At 40.2% G+C, this 26,064-nt stretch overlaps 1 protein-coding gene across 1 annotated transcript in view; it reads right to left on the reverse strand.

Annotated features, from left to right (window-relative positions):
- LOC126162553 (26S proteasome non-ATPase regulatory subunit 10-like) overlaps positions 1-17,668 on the reverse strand; it is a 69,610-nt gene extending 51,942 nt beyond the window's left edge. The window contains exons 1-2 of the mRNA XM_049919136.1: positions 17,516-17,668; positions 17,333-17,431 (exon numbers count right to left, since the gene is read on the reverse strand). Coding sequence (XP_049775093.1) covers positions 17,333-17,431; positions 17,516-17,617 — 201 coding nt within the window. The 5' untranslated portion in view covers positions 17,618-17,668. The remainder of the gene's footprint in view (positions 1-17,332; positions 17,432-17,515) is intronic.
- Positions 17,669-26,064: the final 8,396 nt, after the last annotated feature.

Genomic DNA, 26,064 nt, shown 5'->3' on the forward strand with positions numbered 1-26,064 from the left:
TGTGTAGAATTATGAAAAGAATTGAAATTGTTAACAGACATGGGAGCAGAGATATCTCTCCTGATAAAAAATAGTATACCTATAAACACGCCAATTAAATGAAGCAGAAAGGCTTCTGCTGAACGGTGTTGCCAGTGAAGGTGTGAGCACAAAAGGTGTGATGAAAATACACCTAAGTGTAGCAGGCACCAGGAAATTTGGACGTAAGTTTCACATGTACGTATCAAGGTTAGATATTCCATATGACGGACTAATAGGCCGAGACTTCGTAACAGAGCATAAAGTCAAGTTAGACAATGCGGACAAGGTCTTAAGAGTACAAAGGTTACACATACTCTTGATAGTAGAGGAGGAACCAAAAGGTAAAGGGTTTGAAGCAGATCAAGAATCCAACATGGAAATGGCTTCCCTGAGAAGAAAATGTAATGTAGCTGAGAGTGGAAGGCAAGGTACCATGAGAAAGCGAAAGGGAATTGGTTATTCCAAGGCAGGAGACTGCACACATAGGGTGCACCTACCTGAATTGTTGGTGAGTGTTTGAAATGGCAGGTGCATTGAATTTGTCCAAAGACAAGTGTTCAGCTGAAGACTGTCAGGCTGCTGAAAGAGGAATCAGATCCACCAGGCAGTAAGGAAGTCACAGACAAAATGAAAAGTTGCACTAGTGGAAACAGCTGGGAATTGATCATTTAAATGCAGAAGAAAGGTGTGCATTAGTGGAGGTGTGTACCGAGTATGGAGATGTGTTCCATCTAACAGGTGACACAAGCGCAGTATAGCACAGAATACTGATAGATACGGAACATGCAAGTATGGTATAAATGCTAAACTGTACCGTATCCCTAAAGTGCAAAAAGAAGTTTTAAAAAGAGCAAATTGAGCATATGCTGAAAGATGATGTAACTGTTGAAAGCAAGAGAGCCTGGAACACACTATTACTCCTCATTCATGCCAGTGGCTAATAGAAGCAGAGAATCATATCGAACAGCAGGCAATTAAATGATATTACAGTCGGCGATGCATTTCTGCTACCAAATATCACTGACAGCTTGGACCTACTAGAGAGAGAAAAGTACTTCTTGATGCTTGATCTTGCAAGTGGATACCATCAAATATTGATGGATGTGGACAGACAGAAAACTGTATTCAGTTCAAATTATCAGAATTACGAATATAAGATAATGCCATTGGGACTGAAAGGAGCCCCAGTACGTTTCCAGTGACTGATGCACACAGTTTTGGCAGGGCTGCAAGGAGTAAAAAGTTTTGTCTATTTAGACGGTGTAGTGTACTACAGAAGAAACCTACAGGAGCATAATGAGAAGAGCCGTGAAATCTTTGATAGATTACAAGAACATTACTTGAAGTTGCAACTGGAGAAGCGAGAGTTCCTAAGGAAAGAAGTGATCTTTCTAGGTCATTGTACTGTGGACAAGGGAATCTCACTGGGCATGCAAAGGTGGAGAAGGTAAAGTTCTTCCTGCAGCCAAGAACAATGGAAGAACTGAAAGGATTCTTAGGATTAGCTGGATACTACCATCAGTACATAGAACACTTCCACAAAATTGCAAAGCCTCCACATGAGTTATTAAAGAAAGGAGTTGAGTATAACTGGGGTGAAAGGTAAAATACTGTTTTTGAAGAACTGAAGGAAAAGTTGATAAATCCTCCGCTACTTCAGTAGCCAGACTTGACAAAACTCTGTTGTCACCACGGATGCTATCAACACAGCTATGGGGGCAGTGACACAACGAAAGAAATTTGGTGAAGACTTGCCCATCACATTCGCTTCCAGAGCATTAAACAAACCAGAACTAAATTATAGCACCACTGAAAAAGAATTGAAACTTCCTGGCAGATTAAAACTGTGTGCCCGACCGAGACTCGAACTCGGGACCTTTGCCTTTCGCGGGCAAGTGCTCTCCTGCGAACCAGGAGAGCTTCTGTAAAGTTTGGAAGGTAGGAGACGAGGTACTGGCAGAAGTAAAGCGGGCAAGTGCTCTCCTGCGAACCAGGAGAGCTTCTGTAAAGTTTGGAAGGTAGGAGACGAGGTACTGGCAGAAGTAAAGCTGTGAGTACCACGCGTCGTGCTTCGGTAGCTCAGATGGTAGAGCACTTGCCCGCGAAAGGCAAAGGTCCCGAGTTCGAGTCTAGGTCGGGCACACAGTTTTAATCTGCCAGGAAGTTTCATATCAGCGCACACTCCGCTGCAGAGTGAGAATCTCATTCTGCAAACATCCCCCAGGCTGTGGCTAAGCCATGTCTCCACAATATCCTTTCTTTCAGGAGTGCTAGTTCTGCTAGGTTCGCAGGAGAGCTTCTGTAAAGTTTGGAAGGTAGGAGACGAGGTACTGGCAGAAGTAAAGCTGCGAGTACCGGGCGTGAGTCGTGCTTTGGTAGCTCAGATGGTAGAGCACTTGCCCGCGAAAAGCAAAGGTCCCGAGTTCGAGTCTCGGTCGGGAACACAGTTTTAATCTGCCAGGAAGTTTCATATCAGCTCACACTCTGCTGCAGAGTGAGAATCTCATTCTGAAAAAGAATTGTTGGCTATTCTACATGCTGTGAAACAGTTCCAACTGTACATATATGGATGAAGGTTTACAGCAGTAACCAGACCATAAGCCACTGACATGTATCTTCAGCGTAAAGGATCCAACTTCACGACTCCTGAAATGGAGACTGAAGCTCGAACAATATGATTAAGAAGTAATATACAAACCAGGAAGGCTAAACAGTACTGCAGATGCTCTGACCAAAATGAAGCCTGCAGAGTATGAAAATGTAGATGTGAAACGAAAGGTAGACACAGAGAAAAACCTGTTACAGAAGCAACAGTGATCCTACAAATGTCCCCAAAGTGTAAGTAGCGCCAGAATAGAAAGTGAAAGCGTTGGCGAAGAAGAAATTTGTATCTAAACGAAGGAGAATGATATTCCTTTTGAAGGGCATCAAGGAAGGCTTAGGACATTAGAAAGAATAAAGGTATACAAGCAGAGGCACAGAAGGAAGCACAATAGTAAGGATTACATACGGAAGTGTCTGTCCTGTCAAATAAATAAGCACATGCAAGCCTACCCTTAAAAATTACAGACACAGCTGAGACTGTGTTTGAAAAATGTTCAGTGGGCATTGTATATCCACTAGACACATCAACTACAGGTAAAAGGTGCATGTTAATATTTCAGGATGATTTAAGTAAGTTTACACTCAGTTCCGATTGAAAGGCATGAAATATTACCTACAATAAGGAATCCCATGGTTTGAATTTATTAAATGATTTTTCAGACAAGAGAGTAAATTGTTAAAGGTTAAAGCATGTACAAACTACTACAGCTTATCACCCAGATCTAATGGTGTCTTGGAAGAAGCCATCAAACACTTGCTGAATACCTAAGACACTTTGTAGCAATGATCAAAGTTCATGGCACAAGTGGGTACCATATGCAATATTTGTGTTCATTACTACACCACACAGCAGCACAGAGTACACACCATTCTAACTACTGCTTGGACGAAAAGCAAATATACCAAGAGTACTGCAACAAGAGTCAGTGCAGGTAAATTACGATTATGAATCACATGTCAATAGGCTACAAGTAAAAATGCAGGATGCCCACCAAACAGAAAGGGAGTCAGCAGTAACACGTAAGAAAACCAGTAAGGAACAGTATGATAAGAACCAAAACACAAGAGTTCAAAGAAGGAGACAGGGCGTTGCCATACGATGAATCAGTAACATGTGGCAGATCCAAAAAATTAGATTTCCAATAGAGAGGTCTATTCGAAGTATTGAACATTGACAACCCTAACATAATAATAAGAATTAAAAGAAAAAAGGAAACAAAGGGACTTGTCAATAGACTGAAACATTTCTTTTAACTTTCAGGTAGGGCACTCAGATGGAAAATATTTCAACTCCTCATAATAGTAGTAACAACTACACAATCTATATCAGCATACTCGGCAAATGACTTTCAAGCTATGCAGTTTCCAACATCTTCAGGTTTATATTATGGCAATGTAGAACAAATGAAGATATACATTATCACATGGAGAACAGTGACATATGTAAACCTGGACTCTGTTATAGTGTGTTTTCGAAAGGCTGAATGACACAGTAAGGCAGCAGTATAAAGGTGCAGAGGTACATTACAGCAACTGAATGTAAGAGTAATGGAGTGTTAGGTATTAGACCAACAGGTCCATGCCGAAAAAATTACTGACTTGCAGTACCTAGTACAGCAGCTAACAATGCATGACACGCAAAGAAAAAGGGGAGTCGTTAACTTTGTAGGCCAAGTAAGTAAAATAGTTTTTGGCACACTGGATGAAACAGATGCTACATACCACAAAGAACATATAGATGCCATAAAGAGAAACTCAGAAGCATTACTAAGGTTAACTAAAGAACAAGTGACAGTGGTACGTGCCACATTATCAAGAGTACATAGAACAGTTTATAATTAGGAACCAAATAAACATGCCCTAAAGACTGGGATGGAGAGAGTAGAGCATTTTATGAAAGCATATGTGAAAGAAACAGCCATGGATTTTAAAGAGGGTAGCCTCATTTGTAACAACAGCAGAACAGATGTTGCAATTGTCAGCAGTATTTTGGCCAGTTGGAGAAATGAGCAAATGATAAACACATTTGTAAATGCATAGAAGGGCATCCAACTAATAGACTTCGCCGAGGCAAGGAGAATATCCATTAAAAACACATACTTTCCCCACAAAATAGTACATAAAGTTACCTGGATATCCCCAGATGGAAGTATGATGAACCAGATCAACCATGTTCTTGTTGACCGAGATCACCATAGTAGTGTGATTCTTCCGCGGGGTAGATATGAATTCCGATCACTTCTTGGTGGTAGTCAAACTACACCTGAAACTATCTACCAAGTGGCAAAGAAATCGTGAAAAGATGGCCCGCTTTGACAAGGATAAGTTGGAAGATGTAGAAGTGAGACAACGCTATCAAGATAAAATTGCAGAAAACCTTGCAATATCGGAGAACCTTATCAACATGGAAGACATATGGTTGGTGTTGAGGAATGCAGTGTTACAGAGCACAGGAGGAGAACTTGCTTGTCATCCACAACACAGAAGTAAACCTTGGTTCGATGGAGAATGTAAAGAATCTCTTGGGGCGAGAACAGTGAAGAGGACACAGTAGTTAGAAAAACTCTCAGAAGAAGCAAGGGTAGCCTACTGTGAAGCGTGGCATAACACGGGCAAATTCATGAGAAAGAAGAAACGGAAACACCATAAAAGACGGTTTGAAGTAGTAGAAGAAGCAAAGTCATCACGCTCATTTTTCCTGGCCTCAAGATTTGCCAGATGTGTCTACCGACAACATACATTGGTTCTAAAGGATGAGACTGGTGAAGTGGTACTGCCAGAAGAGCAAGAAAACCTATTTAAACAACATTATGAGAACCTATTGAATCGGGACATTCCACTGACGGTGACAACCCATACGAGAGTCCATTTTGGTCACCCATACGGGAGTCCATTTTGATAGAGTAGAAGTCCCTGAACCATCAGAGGCAGAAATCAGTGTTGCCCTAAAACTACTCAAGAACAACAAGGCCCCAGGAGGTAGTGGTACCACAGCTGAGATGCTTCACTTGGGAGGACAACCACTGATGGACGCAGTGAAACAATTAATATCCACCATCTGGGCAACAGAAATAATTCCTGAAGAATGGAAGGGATCAATTATAGGTCCCATCTACAAGACAGGTGATGCTACCCAAGTATCCAACTATGGACGAATTTCACTTCTTGAAATTGGATACAAAGTCTTTACAACTCTGCTGCTAAACCGAATGAAGCCACTGACTGAAGGAATTGCAGGCACATATCAATGTGGGTTCATCCCCGGACGGTCTACCATTGACCACATATTTACTTTGAGGCAGCTGATAGAAAAATTCTATGAGTTCAATCAGGAACTACACCTCATCTACATCAATTTTCGGCAAGCTTATGACAGCACTGACTGTGTCACATTATGGGAAACATTAGAGGAACTTGGCATCCCATCAAAATACATTCGTGTAATTGCAGCTTGCTACTCCCAGTCAACTTCTACAGTACGTTTTGGCAACCAACTGTCACCATCTTTCACTATACAAAATGGACCGAGACAAGGAGATTCATTGGCGCCAATATTATTCACAACTTGGCCTTGGAAAAAGTAAGCCATTACAATTGCTGAACCAGGGAAATGAAGATGGGGGGAGCAGACAATTCTGGAATTTGCTGATGACGTTGTGATCCTTGGCAGCACTCTAGAGCAAATGTGTGCTCATCCCTCCAAAATGCAAAGGAAATTGGGTTGGACGTGAACGAGGACAAAACTAAATATCTTTCAGTATCACATCGTCGAGTTCTCCCTCCTTCCATTGTTGTAGACGGGCATACCTTCGAACGAGTTGAAGAGGTCAAGTACCTGGGCTCAATATTAACCAACAAAATAGAAGTGACGAAAGAAGTACATCAACGCATAACAAGTGTTAATCGCATGTTCTTTAGCCTGAACTATCTTTTTAAATCTCATCTGATATTTAGAAGCTCAAAGTCCGTCTGTACATGACACTGGTGAGGCCAGTACTTTTATAGAGTTGGGAAACTTGGGCGACATCAGCGACAACAGAAGATTCAACATGTGCATTTGAAAGAAAGGTACTTCGGAAGATCTATGGACCTTTCTACAATAACATGGAAGGTAAATGGGAAATAAGAAAGAAAGAAAGAAAACCTGTACCAGAGGTCTGGAAAGCAACACACTGAACGAGTATTGGGACAGAGGCGACTACTATAGTTTGGCCACATCAAGTGACGATTATCGTTCAAGAAGGGGAACCAGCAGCTGTGGAGGATGATGCTAGGGACCGAAAAAGATGATGTGCCGTATGCTGTAAATACCTCTTCTCTCTCATTCCTTTTATTGGGGTTTTCTGTGCTTGCAATTTTTTTTCCTATAATTCTTCTGTTGTAGGTCTCAAAGGCCTGTTAATGCAATAAATGATGATACAAGGGGATACTGCAGCCTCACATAATCAATTCTGCACAGATTGTAAAATACTTAAGCTTGATGCATGATGAACTAAAAGATGCTAAATTTCATGTTTCTCTTGCTGACTCATCTGGTTATTTATTATTACGAAAAATTGATTTAAGCTTTTATCTCTGGTAGTACATTTGGGCACGTCATTAATATCCCGTTAATTGCTAACAATGTTTTTAACTAGTATAGAGTACTTCCATTGCCTAGAGAAACCCCTCAAATGAAAGGGAAATACATTTTTATACAGCCAGAAAAAGAATTTTGGCTGACGAGTCCAAAGGCAATATGCAAAACTTTCAATGGGAACAGAACTGAGCAAAAACAGGCATATGTGTCGACAGACCTTTGAATTATCATCAACCTTTGATCACGAAGGGCACGAAGCAAAATTACTGCAACCAGTAAGAGCAATTCCTGGAGATTGTATGACAGGGATAGCCTCAGTGAATCACAGCATTTGGACACATCTAAACAGTGATGAATGATTATTTGTAGCCCTGAAGGAAGGAGGACAAACAGTTTTATGTGGAAAGAAGCACCAAAGGATTTACTAACAAAAGGTAGAGGCAAAATAAGTTTTCACAGTAAGTGTAAACATTACAGAACCAGGGTATTCATACAGGTAGAGTAGTTCGTAATAATACTACAAAGAAAGATGTAACACTGCAAATAAGTTTAGAATTTTACTGTTGTATTGTAAATGAAAAGAAGAGAAAAGAAACATTACTGTGCTAAACTTAGGTTAATGATCAGAATACTTAGTAACCCAACTGGATGATTTAAAAGTTACAGGGAGTAGGTTGGATGACCTCCAATAAATTGCTGACATGCAGGAAGATAAACACTCCAGATATCTCTCACATTATACAATTATTACACGTGTTAGCGTTAAACAATCATATTAGATATATTAACGTGTTGTTGCAAGCATTGCAAATGTAAAGAATGTCTCAGAAGTCTATGGACTTTGATGCTACTGACTGTTGTGGAAAGATACGAGTACGAACAACCATCATGAATCAACGTCCAGAAATTAGTCTAGCTAAGAGATCTCTCAATAGAGAGGCCGAAGAAGTAGTAACTTACAAATGGAGTGCAAAAGACCAAGTCGATCCAAATTCATTTAGAAATAGACATCAAGATTAAAAGAAATTTCTAAAACTTAATGTTGTAATGTAATTGTTTACTTTCAAGAAAAATGTATGAAATAAATATACCCATTAAAATGCACCTTGATAATGTGTCTTATGTGAAACGAAATGTTAAAATGTCAATGTATTAATGTCAGTGTACTACTGTCAGTGTGTTAATATCGATGTATAAAATGTGTTTCAAAGTTAAAAAAGCAATTATGTCAAAGGAATGTGATAAAATGAAGTTCTGCAATGTAATTTTGTCAAATGTAAATAAAAAAATTCACAACTGACACTACTCTGAAGAGCAACACCACTTTTACTCGAGGGGGAGGTTTTACACCCATGAGAAAAGCCATGTCTGAAGAGTGTGGGCTCAGATGCCTGAGACTGCAGTCGTGTGTGTGTGTGTGTGTGTGTGTGTGTGTGTGTGTGTGTGTGTGTGTGTGTGTGTGCGCGCGCGCGCGTGAGATCTAATTTTGATGAAGGCCTTACTGGCTGAAAGCTATATTTGTGACAGTCTTTTTGTTGTGCCTATCTGCGACTCAGCATCTCCACTATATGCAACTTTTCACAATGTTGTTACAAGTCTGAAATACATTATTAATAACAAAATGGGCAACTGTTAATAAGAAAGAAGACAACAACGAGGTCTTAAGGTGTGGCGAGAGGAGCCAAGACCATATAAGGTTTGACAAGAGCAGCCAAGACCCAGAAGCAGGCTGGCCAACGCCAGGCTGACAGGCAGCTGTGCTTGATAACGAACTTAAAAGCTATAAACACACAAAGAGGGCCACATGTGACTTCCTGGCAGTTTAGAACTGTGTACCGAACCAGGCAAGTGCTCTACCATCTGAGATACCCAAGTACAACTCACAACCTGTCCTCACAGCTTTAATTCTGCCAGTACCTTGTCTCGTATCTTCCAAACTTCACAGAAGCTTTCCTGCGTAGCTTGCAAAACTAGCACTCCTGGAAGAAAGGATATTGCAGAGACATGGAGGATGCTTCCAGAATGAAATTTTCAATCTGCAGCAGAGTGTGCACTGATATTAAACTTCCTGGCTTTGGAATGATGTGCAAATTTACTGTGATAACGTACAGAATCAGAGGATGTGTCATTTTGTAGCATACAACATCATAGTTGACAACATATGGAAGTTTGGCTCTGGCCGTGAGTCATGCACGGATAGCCAAATGGTAAGGTGACCGCTCACAATAAGCAGGACATCCGGGTTCAAGTCCTGGACCGGCACAAATTTTCATTGTCATTCCATTCTACAGCTGATGGTATTCATTACCTGCAATTGTGAATTCATCTGAGGATAGAGAAATAAGTGACCACAGGATGGAATAAAAAACTGAAATCACTAAAAACAGGAAAAAGTACTCTATTCACGGGATACCAATAAAATTCCATAAACAGTATTTGAAAGAAATTGCTCCCCTTCTAGAAGCAGCGTACTGTAGGTCATTGGATGTGTGAAGTGTTCTTAGTATTGGAAAAAAGAGTGCAGGTCATTCCTGTTTTCAAGACTGTTAGCTGAACAGATGCACAAAACTATAGGTATATGTTTCTGAGTTTGGTCATTTGTAGAATTCTGGAGCATGTTTTATGTTTCCAAATGGCACTTCTGGAGACCAAAAATCTCCTCTGTAGCAATCAACATGGGTTCCAAAACCAACAATTGTGTGTAAGCCATCCCACTCTCTTCATCCATGAGATCCCAAAGCAGTAAGTACTGGCACCCACATTGATGCTGTGTTGCTTGACATTCAGAACACATTTGATAGTTCCCCACTGCCACATTGTGAACAAAATATGAGCATATGTACTATCAGACAAGCTGTGTGATTGGAGAGAAGAGTTTCTAGCAAACACATTGTGTAATTCTCAATAGAGAGAAATCAACAGACGCGAAGTAATTTCAGATACACCCCAAGGGAGTGTTACCAGGTCATTAATTTTCACTATATAAAATGCAATCAAGGAATATGAGTGTGGAGAGATTTAATGTGAAACGACCAAACAAACTACTTGCAAGTAAGGCGGATACCAGAAAAATTTGTTGAAAGAATCCACAGTAGTCACCCATATACGGAGTAGCTTTAAAAAGTCTTGTTTGACCAATACTTCAATATTGCTCATTACTCTGGGATCAATACCAGATAAGATTGATAGAGGAAACAGGGAAGATCCAAAGAACACAAGAGTGTTTCCTTACAAGTTCATTAAGTAAATGTGAAAGCATCACACATATGCTCAGCCAACTCCAATGGCAGGTGCTGCACGAGAGGCATCACGGTGTTGTTTACTGTTAAAGTTCCAAGAGTCAACAAGGACTTTACTGCTTTGGAATGATGTGAAAATTTATTGTGATAACTTACAGAATCAGAGGATGTGTCATTTTGTAGCATACAACATCATAAAGTTTGATTCATGTAGCACATCAGTACCCCGTTCTGCCACCTGGAGCACGAGTGTGGTGCACAGTTAAAATGTGCTACTTTCACCGGTGCAGTGTTTTCTAGATGTGTGGTTAGGTTTCATGAAACAAACTCTACAACAACTGTTCGGCGTAAAGGTCAGTGTATTGGCTGTGAAGGGCCAATTGCATGGCCACCTTGCTCCCCAAACAAGACACCAGCGGATTCCTTTCTCTGAGGTTTCATTAAACACTGTGTGTATGTTCACGCCACACCAAACAATTTAGCCAACCTGAAAAATCGAATCTACGCTGCCACTGCACAAGTGACTTGAGGTGGTCTGCTACAGAATAACACATCTACCCATTCTGTAAGTTATCTAACTAAATTTCTAAATCATTCCAAAGTTGTGGTCCTTTTTGACTCGCACATTATATCTCATGAAAAGAAGGTAAAACTAGACACACTTGAGCTCATGTGGAAGCTTACCGACAATCATTCTTACTGCGAACCATTAATAATTGGAACAGAAAAGAGGGGTGGGGTAGAGCTCATTATCAGGGTGTATACATGGACAAGGAAATAATTTCCGGATTTCTCAGTTGAAAATACACTTTCTCCGAGGTGAAAATTCATTTTCCCCGTGTTATGTGAGAGTATACTTTTCCTCGGCACTGTAAAACATATCAGTCATCAGTCTTTTGAATATTTATGGTTTTATATGCCGACATAGAATTTCCCGGCGCTTTAAAAAACCAAACTCGGGGAAAAAAACACGTTTTGGAAAGATCTTTGATGTGCAGCAGCAACATGTACACTGCATATTTTCGTGTTACGAAGATATAAATTTGAATTCCACCAAACATGACGTTACTTTCCAAGGCATTGAAATCGAGATTGCGATGCGCTTTTGTAAGCCAGTCATAGCTCATGTCACGTGATCTCGCCAGCTGATGACAGCATAGGACACGTGATGTAGTCAGCCAATAACAAGGTCACTCTTAAGTACCACAAACACACAAATAAGAAAAGCTGATGGTTTAAATTAATATTCATAGTGTTGCTACTAGAAAAACAGAGGTTTCACATATAATCATAGTCTCTAAGATTAATAAGCTGCAAAGAGAAGCTACGCTTCCACATATAATGTTGATCTTTCTTGCACGTGTTACACTTTAAGATATATCACATAAATGTGCCAGTAAAATTTTTAATAATGACATAAATGTCTGATCTTCTGGGCTCGAAATTCTTCTAGATGGTCGTCCTCAAAGAGTTTATTTTTTAATTGAGAGTCAAACACTCTGTGATATAAGAAATTCGTACATTCTCGCATATAGTTCATCTTGTGTAAAAGAAATTTACTTTGAAATTAACGCTTTCCGTGATCTGTTAGAAACTGATTCATTTCAGCATTTCCCAGAGAGTGCCGGATAACAGGCGCCACCATTCTTGCGCAGCTACGATAACACAGGAAGCCTGTATGTTCATATGTGTAAAACATTAAAACATCTTGCACTATGTCACAAAAGAAACAAGACATCAGAGGACACTTCAAGTTCATCGGAATTTCGTGAACCACACTAAAATGCATAACTGGGCTTACAGCGCACATTCGTATGTCCAGATTAGGATGTAAATTTTCTTGAGTATCAGTACTGTATTATCTCATGTTTGGTTCTTTATTATGGCATAATGCCGTGCGAGCAAAAAGATGGAAAACGTGTACCGAAATGCAGAGAACAGTTGAAACTAGCCAACAGTGTGAAACTAAACACTTCGTTTCAAATAAATTGACTGGCTCAGCGCAAAAGATTAATAAAAGCCAAATCTCTTTAACTTCATTGTTCTGCAAGGTGATTAATGCTTGACTGTCAGAGAGGTGGAAATAAAACTTGAAAATAATAACATATTTTAGCCTTCCGTAATTATGCGAACGTATTTTAATTCATTTGATAGCTCCCAGTCACAGAAATCCGTTTTGTTTTCATTTTATGTGAGAGTAATAAATGAAGAGGAAACAGCAAAATCACTATACGTAAACACAGGTCACATGGAGACTACTCACCTCCCCACCACAACTCAGACTGCTCTGTGCATCAGCCCCTGATCTACAATATTTCCGAACCGGGACAATACTAGATAGTGACGCCCAGCCACACATCCGTAGCCAGAAGCGGGAGAAGGTACTACCCATACGTGCATGCACAAGAGCCCGCCCGCAACTGCTCAAACGAATCTCATGTCAACAGCTGTCGCGTCACGCTCATTGGAGGCAACTTGTCGTTATGGATTATTGCATAGTCTTTCTAAAGCCTTTGACACATTTTGCTGTTGGCAGACACTTGTATGAGCACTATGTTTTGTTGCTGTATATGGCAGATTTCCTTTACGACTTAAGTTTTATTTTCGTTTTTTCTTCCTCTTGTTAATGTTTTGTTGCTGCAGTATTATCCTGCAGATGCAGGATACAGTAATATCCTTTGTTGGAGTATTGGTTCTTACGCATCAAAATCACAAAAATTCAATTGAAAACTAAAACAATGAAACATTCCCGGAATTCTAAAAAATTCCCGGTTTTCTCCCAGATGAAAAAATTCCTGGGTTTTTCCAGGATCTCCCAGGTCGTATACACCCTGATTATACAAGAAGTGTCCTCCCCCACATATTGAAGAGTTTGGAGGTAGCATCTTACTTTATTACATCTTAGGTAGAGAAATGTATAGGGAGACAATCAAAACACAACTCTCTATCTCTCTCCCCCCCCCCTCCCCCCTCTAACAGTCTACCATAGTGCCATTATCCTAAAAGTAATTTTGTAAGTTCTCATGCTATCACTATATCTAACAAACTGCTAAACTGCCCACAGTAGCCCCTCATTTACACACACATACTAGCAAAAAATAAAATGAGAATTTCTCACGATGACAAAAGACTCTGCATTACTCAGCAGTAATTTATCCTACAATGAAACAGGAAAGCTCATTGATAATTTGAAGATTGAGGCAGGTGCATGTCAGAACTAAAAAGTCATGGAGATTTTAGCTTTCTTAACAAGAGTTTTGTGTTCCTAGCAGGAGGAGAGGGATAAGGAAATTAACAGTTCGTGGCTTACACAGAAAAACTGCCAAGGTGCCAGAGTAAAGGCAGAGAGAACAATGAGGTAGAAAATGGCTCTGAGCACTATGTGACTTAACTTCTGAGGCCATCATCAGTCGCCTAGAACTTAGAACTAATTAAACCTAACTAACCGAAGGTCATCACACACATCCATGCCCGAGGCAGGATTCAAACCTGCGACTGTAGCGGTCGCTCGGTTGCAGACCGTAGCGCCTAGAACTGCACGGCCACTCCGGCCAGCCAATGAGGTAGAATTACACATATTATTCACCTTAAAAGTTGTAAGACTTTACAGAGAGGTTGAAGATTCATTTACAGGCCCTTGAAAGGAAAATGAACCTCTGAATAATCTCCCCCCCCCCCCCCACTATAACCCATGATGTCATCAACATGGTAGATATAAATAACTCAATGAAAAAAAGAATATACAAGCCCTCTTCCTGCTTCTTCAGTACTGCAGCCTTCCCTTACGAGGGCATAGTACATTTTTAATTCTGTTGTTCTTTTAATTGGACAATTCTTATTAAACCTGTAAATCTGCAAAATAGGATCTACTTCCTGCTTGTATCCTTCCTTCAATACATTGTCCCTTGTTGTTATTGCTAGTTTTAAGGACATCTAGATAATGTAAGCTACTGAGAGCTTCAAAACAATGGAAAATCCAGGCTGGAATAGCAACAGTATTATGAAAATGATAGAGTGCTACTCACCATACAGAGGAGATAATTCCCACACAAGTACAATAAAAAGACTGCTGTATATTTGAGCTTTTGGAAAATACACCTTCTTCCCCACACACACACACACACACACACACACACACACACACACACACACACACACACAGAGAGAGAGAGAGAGAGAGAGAGAGAGAGAGAGACAGAAATACGGAAGCATCCGATTCCACCCGTCTACTTTGACCCATGACGTCGCAAATATGGCAGATACGACCATCCATTACGACTCCAATATGGCGCCTATGATGTCAGTGCGTAAACATGACAACAAACACGAAAATACATCGAAAAACCCACACCCACCTTCCACAAAAAACCTAATCAAACTAATGGGACAAGCGTGGGAAATTGGGGGTTTTTGGGTGGGGACAAACTAAATATAAACACACAATACTACACCAAACGACAAAAAACGCTAAAATAACAAGACCCCACAACCTTCCCAAATTCCACTACACACAAAATCCACTGGAATCAATCACTTCCCTTGACCTATATAAGTCAACAAACAGCCGATACCACACTATAAATCTCAAAACTTTCACCACCATCACACTTTATCTTGCCACAAAAAACACCTAGAAAATCAAAATTGGAATCGAACACTTCCCTTGACCTATATAGGACAACAGCAACTACCGATACCGCACTATAAATCTCAAAACTTTCACCACCACCACCACACTTAATCCTACCACAGAAAAACACCTAGAAAATGAAAACTGCAATCTAACACTTCCCTTGACCTGTTATCCTTACAACATCTCCACATATAGCCGTCCCTGGTCAGAGACGCTGGAACTTTAGTAAGACTCATTTCTTCACAACACATTTAACACTACACAACAGGCCGAATAGCTGAAGATATTTTACTAGAGACAACGCACTATCCCCATCATTGCTGACAACCAAAACTGTTGACCTTGTCAGTCATATCCATACCTGCCGAAGACATAAACAAAGCAATTTACCAAAATTCACACACGGAGAACAGAAAAAAACTATAATAATGTCGACATAACAAAACCAAAATCGTTAACTGACTGAAAAATATTCCGCTGAAAGCACAGTCACCACTGATACCACACACGTGCAATGCTACCACACAAGTGAACCCCATACGCCACATAACAAGCTACCCATAAACATACCACCAGAGAGAACCACTGACCACAACAATACACCACCTATAAACACGCCACACATGCAAACTAAACCAATAACATCACCCAACACACTACACATAAACACACCACCAGAGAGCACCACCAATTACATCATCAAAACGACACCTACAAACACGCCACTCTCACAAACTAAACTCCGTGCCGTCGTGACGTCACATACCACAACAGCCTTATGTCATGGGGCAAAGCAACCAGGTGAGATTGGACGCTATCATCGACCCCCCCCCCCCCACACACTGTTTCTCGCCGCTGAAGTCAGTCTTGCGTACAGCAAATGAGACTGATGGGAGAAGCAATCTATGCCTGTTGGGTGTAAGGAGAAGGCCGAGGTGGGAAGGGGGATTGATTGCAGGGTATGGGTGGTGGAAGATGTAGTGAGAATGTGGTAGAGACAGGGTAGGGCTGCTAGATACAGTTGGATTGTTTAGTGGGGGGAGGGGCGAAGAGGAGGAGGAGGAGGAGGAGGAGAGAAGTACAAGAGAAGAAAATAAAGGAATACCGACAGTGTCTTCGACAAAGCAATGTCCCATGGGAAGTTCCATAAAACATGCCACAAAAATTTATACCACTCTTACGCAATAACATTTGTCGGCTTTGGCAATTCACAACCAAACTAAATATAAACAAATTTAGACGCCTTGCGTAGCTACAACGTGTAAGTGAAGACAGCCATGCATGAATACCCACCCACCTCCTCAGGGGTCGTAACCCCAGCAACCCATAGAAGATAAAGATGCTTCAGTAGCTGATTAGTGTTTTTTATCTTAAAAAAAAAAAATCTCACGGGATAGAACGAACAGATCAGAAAGATAAATATAATAAACTAAAACAGAAATTGGAGGAAACAGATTATTAAAATAAGTAATAAGCGTTTTTAAATTTAAAAAAAAAATCTCATGAGATAGAACGAACAGATCAGAAAAGTAAATACAATAAGATAAAACAGAACTGGAGACAGCCACACTCAAACCAAACTCCGCGCCGTCATGACGTCACACACGACAACACCCTTACGTCACGGGTCAAAGCCAACGTGTGGGATTGGATGCTTCTGTCGACCCTTCAAACAGATGTTATTTTTCAAATAATATCCAGGAAACTAGTACAGAATTGTATTCATATTTCTATCTACATTATTATGTTCTTGCTAATACCATTTTCTATCAGGTCATTAATTGCATTCTTTGAAGGCATTTTCTACAAACAGATTATGTGAGAATCAACTAAACCTCTTATATATATAATTTTCCTGCCTTTTAAAACAGTGCACACACAATTGATTGCCACCAGTGGTCAATACTGTTATTAGCGAGTAAGTCATTCAAGAGGTACGTCTCAATTTGGAAGTCTAAGTGTGCCACCTTACCTCCTCCAGAAATGTTGCAGGAGTTGACAGACTCGTAAGTAACGTAGCCCGGTACAATGACTGAGTATAACAGAAAACTTACAAGTGTCTTTAATGCATAAGTTATCGTCCTAAACGTTTAAGTTTCAATATGACTAAGGAAAACCACACAATAGTAACAACAGACTTGTCGCCGTACTATAACGTTAATTTTAAATCGTCATATCCAAATTAATAACAAATAACTATACAACTTCGAGATATCCCATTAACAAATAATGTAACTAAATACAACTGATGCTTACCTCATCTGCTGGATCGACAGGGGAATTGTTTTCCAATAGATAATTAACGATCAACTCATGTCCACCTAACGCTGCCCAGTGAATCAGCAATCTTCCATCCTGTCAAGGAAAACAAGTACCAACTACACTTCAATTACGCATCACATAATACGGAAGTTTATGGTACCGTAAGCGGAAACTCACCCCATCTTTTTGGGTGATTATTTTACTATCTTTCGATATTTTTTCTTTCAGAGTCAGTATGTTCCCTACGTAAGCAGATTCAAACACCGTACCTGACGCCATTTTGCTCAAAGATGCATTGCTAATAACAAAAACAACTCACTGACAACTCGAAGTAAAATTTAGTTGAATTCTTCAAGCACTCAACACTGGCGCCAAAAAAGTCCAATGCCAATCGCTCGAAGGCTGCAAGATGCACGTGAAATTAATACTACCGATTTATGCCAGCATTTCGCAACGCTAGACTTCGTTTTCAAGCACTGCGGCCAGATTTCTAGTGGTTATATTTTACAGCATGATCAAATCTCCTTGAATATGATATATAGTGTGATAAATCATGAAGCTTGACACAAGTTGAGAGAAATCTAAATAGAGGAGGGAGGAAGTATAAGTTACATACGCTTATACAGGCTAATAATTTTTGTATAGAATTTTTGATACCTAAACGAGGCAAAACTCATCAGGAATGGGGAGCCATATCCGACAAAGAAACACACATTAGAAACTCATAGTTCAACACTGTAAATCTATCATTAACTTATCGATAATTCCACAAGTGAATTGCAATCACATTCCCTTTATTTGTACCAGCTTGATACAGAACTCCATTATATAAAAAGGGCATCATCCTGTAGTGTTAGAATCACAACACAAAACAAGTGAAAGAATAACTCGTCATAATATTGTCACATCTGTTACAAGCAGTAAAAATAGATCAGTGTGGAACACTCATGAAACTCTTTCAGTTTCATAGCTCTTGTTGGCTTCCCATCATGAGTACAGAGCACTGCAAAATTCACACAGACCACATATTTTTAGATAACATCGGATATAATGTAAAGGTCAATTCATATTCATACTGGCCTTCATGGCACCGTCATGTCACGACACAACCACGTCAAGGTGTATTCACACTGTCTGTCACGTCAACGCTCATCACATCAATTCAAATCAAGTGATCTCAATTCGAATGGTATTCCTGAACTGTTTTTTTTTTCGCTGGAATTGAGATCACTGGAAGATGATTTTCAACTTTTTGGGGGCGAAGTGCATTTACACAATGCAGTAGCTTACACGTGTGGATGCTGGACTCCACACTTGAAAGGAAATGACATTTATTGGACTCGAATGACTTGCAGCTCTTGCAGGGATAGCTTCCATATTACAGAATGGAGACAGAAATGCAAAACAACACAAAGAAATAGCGTCAGTCCAAAAAAAAGTCATTGCATGCCAGAGAAGAGAATTTCACACACTTGTTGTGGTACCAGACGCCAAATGTAGCGTATTGACACCAAACGTAGTGGGTGGGTGCCAGGAGGTGCCATATTAAAAATCGGCGAGAACTTTCGAAATGATTTATTCGTTTCCACTACAGTGCTTCGTACGCACTCCACATTCACTTCACTCATTCTGAGATGTCCACTTCTCTTTGCTGGGCACAAGCAACCTGTCGTAACGAATTTGTTGTGCCAATGGTAAATGGCGTTCCTTGTTGGTGGCTTCTTACCATACTTTATTCTAAACATCCGTTGAACAGCTGTAGCACTCTTGTTTTTGTCGAACTCCAATACAGAGAAAGCATGCTCCACACCTGAATTCGCTATGTTTGCGACTACTGCTGACTACTGGCAAATTACCAAACTATGCTGTGGCGTTACACATGGAAAAAACTTTCAGGCTTTCTCTTCAAAATGACATATGTATGATAACTGTACAATGTTTGGTTCTTGTGCAATAAATAATTGAAAGTGTTCCCAGACTTTATGTACACCCAGTAATATACATCCATATACACATACATAAGAAATTCATAATACAATTATACATACAGCGTGTTACAAAAAGGTACAGCCAAACTTTCAGGAAACATTCCTCACACACAAATAAAGAAAAGATGTTATGTGGACATGTGTCCGGAATCGCTTAATTTCCATGTTAGAGCTCATTTTAGTTTCGTCAGTATGTACTGTACTTCCTCGATTCATCGCCAGTTGGCCCAATTGAAGAAAGGTCATGTTGACTTCGGTGCTTGTGTTGACATGCGACTCATTGTTCTACAGTACTAGCATCAAGCACATCAGTACGTAGCATCAACAGGTTAGTGTTCATCACGAACGTGTATTTGCAGTCACTACAATAGAATGAAATTTTCACTCTACAGCGGAGTGTGCGCTGATGTGAAACTTCCTGGCAGATTAAAACTGTGTGCAGGACCGAGACTCGAACTCGGGACCTTTGCCTTCCGCGGGCAAGTGCTCTACCAACTGAGCTACCCAAGCACGACTCACGCCCCGTCCTCACGAGTCTCGGTCCGGCACACAGTTTTAATCTGCCAGGAAGTTTCATATCAGCGCACACTCTGCTGTAGAGTGAAAATTTCATTCTAGAAACATCCCCCAGGCTGTGGCTAAGCCATGTCTCTGCAATATCCTTTCTTTCAGGGGTGCTATTTCTGCTAGGTTTGCGGGAGAGCTTCTGTAAAGTTTGGAAGGTAGGTGACGAGGTACTGGCAGAAGTAAAGCTGTGAGGACGGGGCGTGAGTCGTGCTTGGGTAGCTCATTTGGTATAGCACTTCCCTGCGGTAGGCAAAGGTCCCGGTCCGACACACAGTTTTAATCTGCCAGGAAGTTTCAGTCAGTTCAATGTTTACAAATGCGGAGTTGGCAGATGCCCATTTGATGTATGGATTAGCACTGGGCAATAGCCGTGGCGCGGTACGTTTGTATCGAGACAGATTTCCAGAATGAAGGTGTCCCGACAGGAAGACGTTCGAAGCAATTGATCGGCGTCTTAGGGAGCACGGAATATTCCAGCCTAAGACTCGCGACTGGGGAAGACCTAGAACGACGAGGACACCTGCAATGGACGAGACAATTCTTCGTGCAGTTGACGATAACCCTAATGTCAGCGTCAGAGAAGTTGCTGCTGTACAAGGTAACGTTGACCACGTCACTGTATGGAGAGTGCTACGGGAGAGCCAGTTGTTTCCGTACCATGTACAGCCTGTGCAGGCACTATCAGCAGCTGATTGGCCTCCACGGGTTCACTTCTGTGAATGGTTCATCCAACAATGTGTCAATCCTCATTTCAGTGCAAATGTTCTCTTTACGGATGAGGCTTCATTCCAACGTGATCGAATTGTAAATTTTCACAATCATCATGTGTGGGCTGACGAGAATTCGCACGCAATTGTGCAATCACATCATCAACACAGATTTTCTGTGAACGTTTGGGCAGGCATTGTTGGTGATGTCTTGATTGGGCCCCATGTTCTTCCACCTACGCTCAATGGAGCACATTATCATGATTTCATACAGGATACTTTACCTGTGCTGCTAGAACATGTGTCTTTACAAGTACGACACAACATGTGGTTCATGCACGATGGAGCTCCTGCACATTTCAGTCGAAGTGTTCATACGCTTCTCAACAACAGATTCGGTGACCGATGGATTGGTAGAGGCGGACCAATTCCATGGCCTCCATGCTCTCCTGGCCTCAACCCTCTTGACTTTCATTCATGGGGGCATTTGAAAGCTCTTGTCTACGCAACCCCGGTACCAAATGTAGAGACTCTTCGTGCTCGTATTGTGGACAGCTGTGTTACAATACACCATTCTCCAGGGCTGCATCAGCGCATCTGGGATTCCATGCGACGGAGGGTGGATGCATGTATCCTCGCTAACGGAGGACATTTTGAACATTTCCTGTAACAAAGTGTTTGAAGTCACGCTGACACGTTCTGTTGCTGTGTGTTTCCATTCCATGATTAATGTGATTTGAAGAGAAGTAATAAAATGAGTTCTAACATGGAAAGTAAGCGTTTCCGGACACATGTCCACATAACATATTTTCTTTCTTTGTGTGTGAGGAATGTTTCCTGAAAGTTTGGCCGTACCTTTTTGTAACACCGTGTATACACAGTTTATCACTGCATTACATAAGGCAAAAGAATGTGCTTCAACCAAACAAGAGAAATAAATCATAAGACTCCTCCGATAATAAATCTTCGTTTAACATTGCATGATGTAAATTACAAACTACAGTGTGTAGTGTTGTTAACTACCATACTCCATCCTCTTTGTCTAGTTTGTAATTGATCAACTTAATTATCTGTTTGTAATGATTTTATGTTGCATGAACTCTCTGATAGAATAAGAACCAGCTTTTAGTAAATATTCTTTAAAATATATTTTACGTTTATAGAGTCCCTTTATGTTCTTGACTCTTTGGTAAAACTTAGTAGTTTGGGTCTTTGTTCTACTCATTTTCTCCAGGTACAAGCAATCGCAGAGTTGTTTGATGCATATTGCTCAATCTTTTTATGCATATAAAAACTGCAGTTTCGAAAATGAACTCACTTGTTACTGTCAGAATACCCAATTTTTTGAATAGCTCAATGCACTGGGCCCTTTTCTAATTCTTGCTCATTTTTCTGGTGGCTTGGCTTTGCAGTTTGAACACATTTTCCACATTCTGAGCATATGCGTCCCACAACATAATCCCATAACTGATGTTAGACTGTACATGTAGTATGGTGCTTTTAGGTTTGAGATGTTAATCTCTGAACGTACTATTGGTAAGGCACTGCATGCTGTGTTAATTCGTTTTCCATGTACCCAGACATGTTCATCCCATTTTAATTGTTGATCAACATACATACCTACAAATTTTCATTATGTATTTAAAGTTTTGTTATATAGTAGCAGATGAGTTTTGCTGTGTGGGGGAGCAAAATAACTGATGATGGTCGAAGTAGAGATGATATAAAATGTATACTGGCAATGGGAAGAACAGTATTTCTCAAAAAGAGAAATTTGTTAACATCGAGTACAGATTTAATTGTCAGGAAGTCTTTTGTAAAAGTACTTGTATGGAGTATAGACATGTATTGATGTGAAACATGGACGATAAACAGTTTACACAAGAAGACAATAGAAGCTTGCGAAAGATGGTGCTACAGAAGAATACTGAAGATTAGATGGGTAGATCACATAACTAATGAGGAGGTATTGAATAGAATTGGGGAGAAGAGAAATTTGTGACACAACTTGACTACAGGAAGGTATCGGTTGATAGGACATGTTCTGAAGCATCAGGGGATCACCAATTTAGTATTAGAGGGCAACGTGGAGGGTAAAAATCGTAGAGGGAGATAAAGAGATGAATACACTAAGCAGGATGTAGGGTGCTGGAGTGCAGTAGTTACTTGGATATGAAGAAGCTTGCACTGGATAGTCTAGCATGGAGAGGTGCATCAAACCAGTCTCTGGACTGAAGACCACAATAACAACAACATATATCAGGTTTTTCATTTACGTAGAAGCTAATGTTTCTAGTTTTCAACCTTTTTTAGTATACTATCTCTACTATCTCTAATTATTACACTGCTGTCATCAAAAAATAACTTACTTTCTCCTTGTGTGATCCACAGTAGGAAGTCATTAAAATAAATAAGAAACAGTAGTGGACCTAACACACTCCTTTGAGAAACTCCAGTGTTCAAATATTCTGGGTCTGAAAGATGTTTCACAATATAATCAGAGCCAATTGAAATTTTGGATATCTCTAACCTCTGCACTATGGTATGTAAGACTTCAATCATTTATTTACCCCTTCCATTATTTCTAATGGTGCAAGTTTATCTAACAAATTTACTCCTTTTCTAGGGCTTCTAAAACCAATTTTGGAAATTTTGCTGTAGCAGCTTCTGTTCTATTCCCAGATCTGAAGTCCAACTGTTCTTATCATGGAAGTTGGTATTTATTCAAATAATCCATAAATCTTTTTTCATAATAGTTTCTATTATTTTTAAAAATGAAGAGCGCAATGAAACTGGTCTGTAATTGCCCATATTTCCTGTATCACATTTTTTTGTGTTTGAGAAGAACCTTTGCCAACTTGAGGTAATCAGGGAAGCAACTTGATGAGAATGACCCCTTAATAATATCTATTAGGGTTACTTTTATGCTGCTGGTGCTGCCTTTTAGTAGACAAATTGGAACTTCATCTCGACTCGTGGACTGTTTACTCTTACATGTATATATAGTCCTACATATTTCTTCCCTGATTATAGGTAGCAGCAGCATTGTGTAAGGTACATAGTTATTTGTAGCTATAAATTGTATTTGTGGAAGTTTTTCTTGCCATTTGATTACTATATTACTGAAGTAATTATTTACAACATAGGCCTGCTACATTATTGAAATAGTTATTTACAAAATTGGCCAGGTTCTTAGGATTATCTATTAAACTACCTTTATTTCTAACCCTTATGTTCATCTGCTATGGCTTTGTGTTACCAGTTCCTTGTTTTACTATATTCCAAATGGCTTTGCTTTTATTGTTTTAGTTCTGTATGGTCTTATCACTTCAGATTTTTTTCTTTTTTGCATCTTGTTTCTGTTTTCTGTATGCCCTTTTGTATATGAGAAAGAAATATAAGAAATAATTATTTTCTTTAATAGAACTGAGATATTTGAGAGTTTAGAATGATTTTCTAATACCTTGTGTTCTCTAATTCTTTCTACTACACACATCAAAAAAGTTTTGCTTCACCCCAGTTCCCAGAACTCCTGAAGATAAATGTTGACTGTGGATATTGTATCACAGTCACAGTCCCTTTGACTCTTCAGAGATGTCACTAAACTTGCCCAAAGATGTAAACAACCATGCATGAGCGGCGTCTATTAGACAGATGGGGTCCAACAGCCAATCAGTTCCAGTCATTCCTCCAGGAAGAAGGTATATGGCTCATGTTGTATGTAGGTCAACCATGCCTAGAAGGTCACTACTGCAGTTTGATCATGTCAGCATTGTTACTTTGTGCCAGGAAGGGCTCTCAACAAGGGAAGTGTCCAGGAGTCTCGGAGAGAACAAAAGCGATATTGTTCAGAGATACAGAGAGACAGGAACTATCGATTATATGCCTCACTCAGGCCGCCCTAGGGTTACTACAGCAGTGGATGACCGCTACCTACAGTTTATGGATCGGAATAACACTGACAGCAACCCCACCATGTTGAATAATGCTTTTCATGCAGCCTCAGGACGTCGTGATACGACTCAAACTGTGTGCTATAGGCTGCATGATCTGCAACTTCACTCCCGACGTCCATGGCGAGGTCCATCTTTGCAACCATGACACCATGCAGCGCAGTACAGATGGGCCGAACAACATGCCACATGGATCACTCAAGATTTGCATCACGTTCTCTTCACTGATGAGTGTCGCATATGCCTTCAACCAGACAATCATCGGAGACGTGTTTGGAGGCAACCTGGTCATGCTGATCGCCTTAGACACGCTGTACAGCGAGTGTAGAAATGTGGAGTTCCTCTGCTGTTTTGGGATGGCATTATGTGGGGCAGACATACTCCGCTGGTGGTCATGGAAGGCGCTGTAATGGCTGTACGATACGTGAATGCCATCCTCCGAGAGATAGTGCAACCAAATTGCCAGCATATTATCGAGGCATTCGTCTTCATGGACGGCAGTTAGCGCCCCCATCGTGGACATCTTGTGAATGTCTTCCTTCAGGATAACGACATCCCTCGACAAGAATGGCCTGCATGTTTTCCAGACATGAACTCTATCAAACATGCCTGGGATAGATTAAAAGGGCTGTTTATGGATAATGTGACCCATCTACCACTCTGAGGGATCTAAGCCGAATCGCCGTTGAGGAGTGGGACAACTGGACCAATAGTGCCTTAATGAATCTGTGGATAGTATGCCACGACGAACACAGACATGCATGAATGCAAGAGGATGTGCTACTAGGTAGTAGAGGCACTGGAGTGTACAGCAATCTGGACCAACACCTCTGAAGGTCTCGCTGTACTGTGTTACAACATGCAATGTGTGGTTATCATGAGTAATACAAAAGACAGAAACGATGTTTACGTTTATCTGTATTCCAATTTTCTGTACAGGTTCCGGAACTCTCGGATCCGAGGTGATGCAAAACTGTTTTTCATGTGTGTATATTCCCCAACAGAATGTACTATGTTAGGAAACACCTTCTCAAATTTTAATTTCAATATGTTCATGAATTCGTTAATTTTCTCATTTACACATGTTCCTGCAAATATTTCTGATCTTAACTAACTAATCTCTTTGCAAATTCGCACCTTCTTGACTTCGAAGACACGCTTCTCTAGTTAACCTCTTTTGTTTCTTTTTTTGTAGGTATTCTGAGTTCTGTAACTTGACCAAAATGCTCTGATACCACAAAGTTTTTGAGAACTACCTTACAACGAGTGGAGACATGTGAGTATATATTTCTGATTCAGAAGAATATAGGAACGTGATATTAATAGGATCTGCTGTATAACAATTATGCTTATTAACAAGTTATACAACTACAGCCACTGCCAATAATAATAACAACAGTAAAAATAATAATAACAATAATAATAAGATAGATAACTTGTCTGATAATGCAAATAATTGTTTTTGGGGAATTTTGTTGATTTGTTAAGTACAGATTATCGCAATAACAAAG

This window comes from Schistocerca cancellata, chromosome 2 (assembly GCF_023864275.1).
Source record: "Schistocerca cancellata isolate TAMUIC-IGC-003103 chromosome 2, iqSchCanc2.1, whole genome shotgun sequence".
NCBI lineage: Eukaryota > Metazoa > Arthropoda > Insecta > Orthoptera > Acrididae > Schistocerca > Schistocerca cancellata.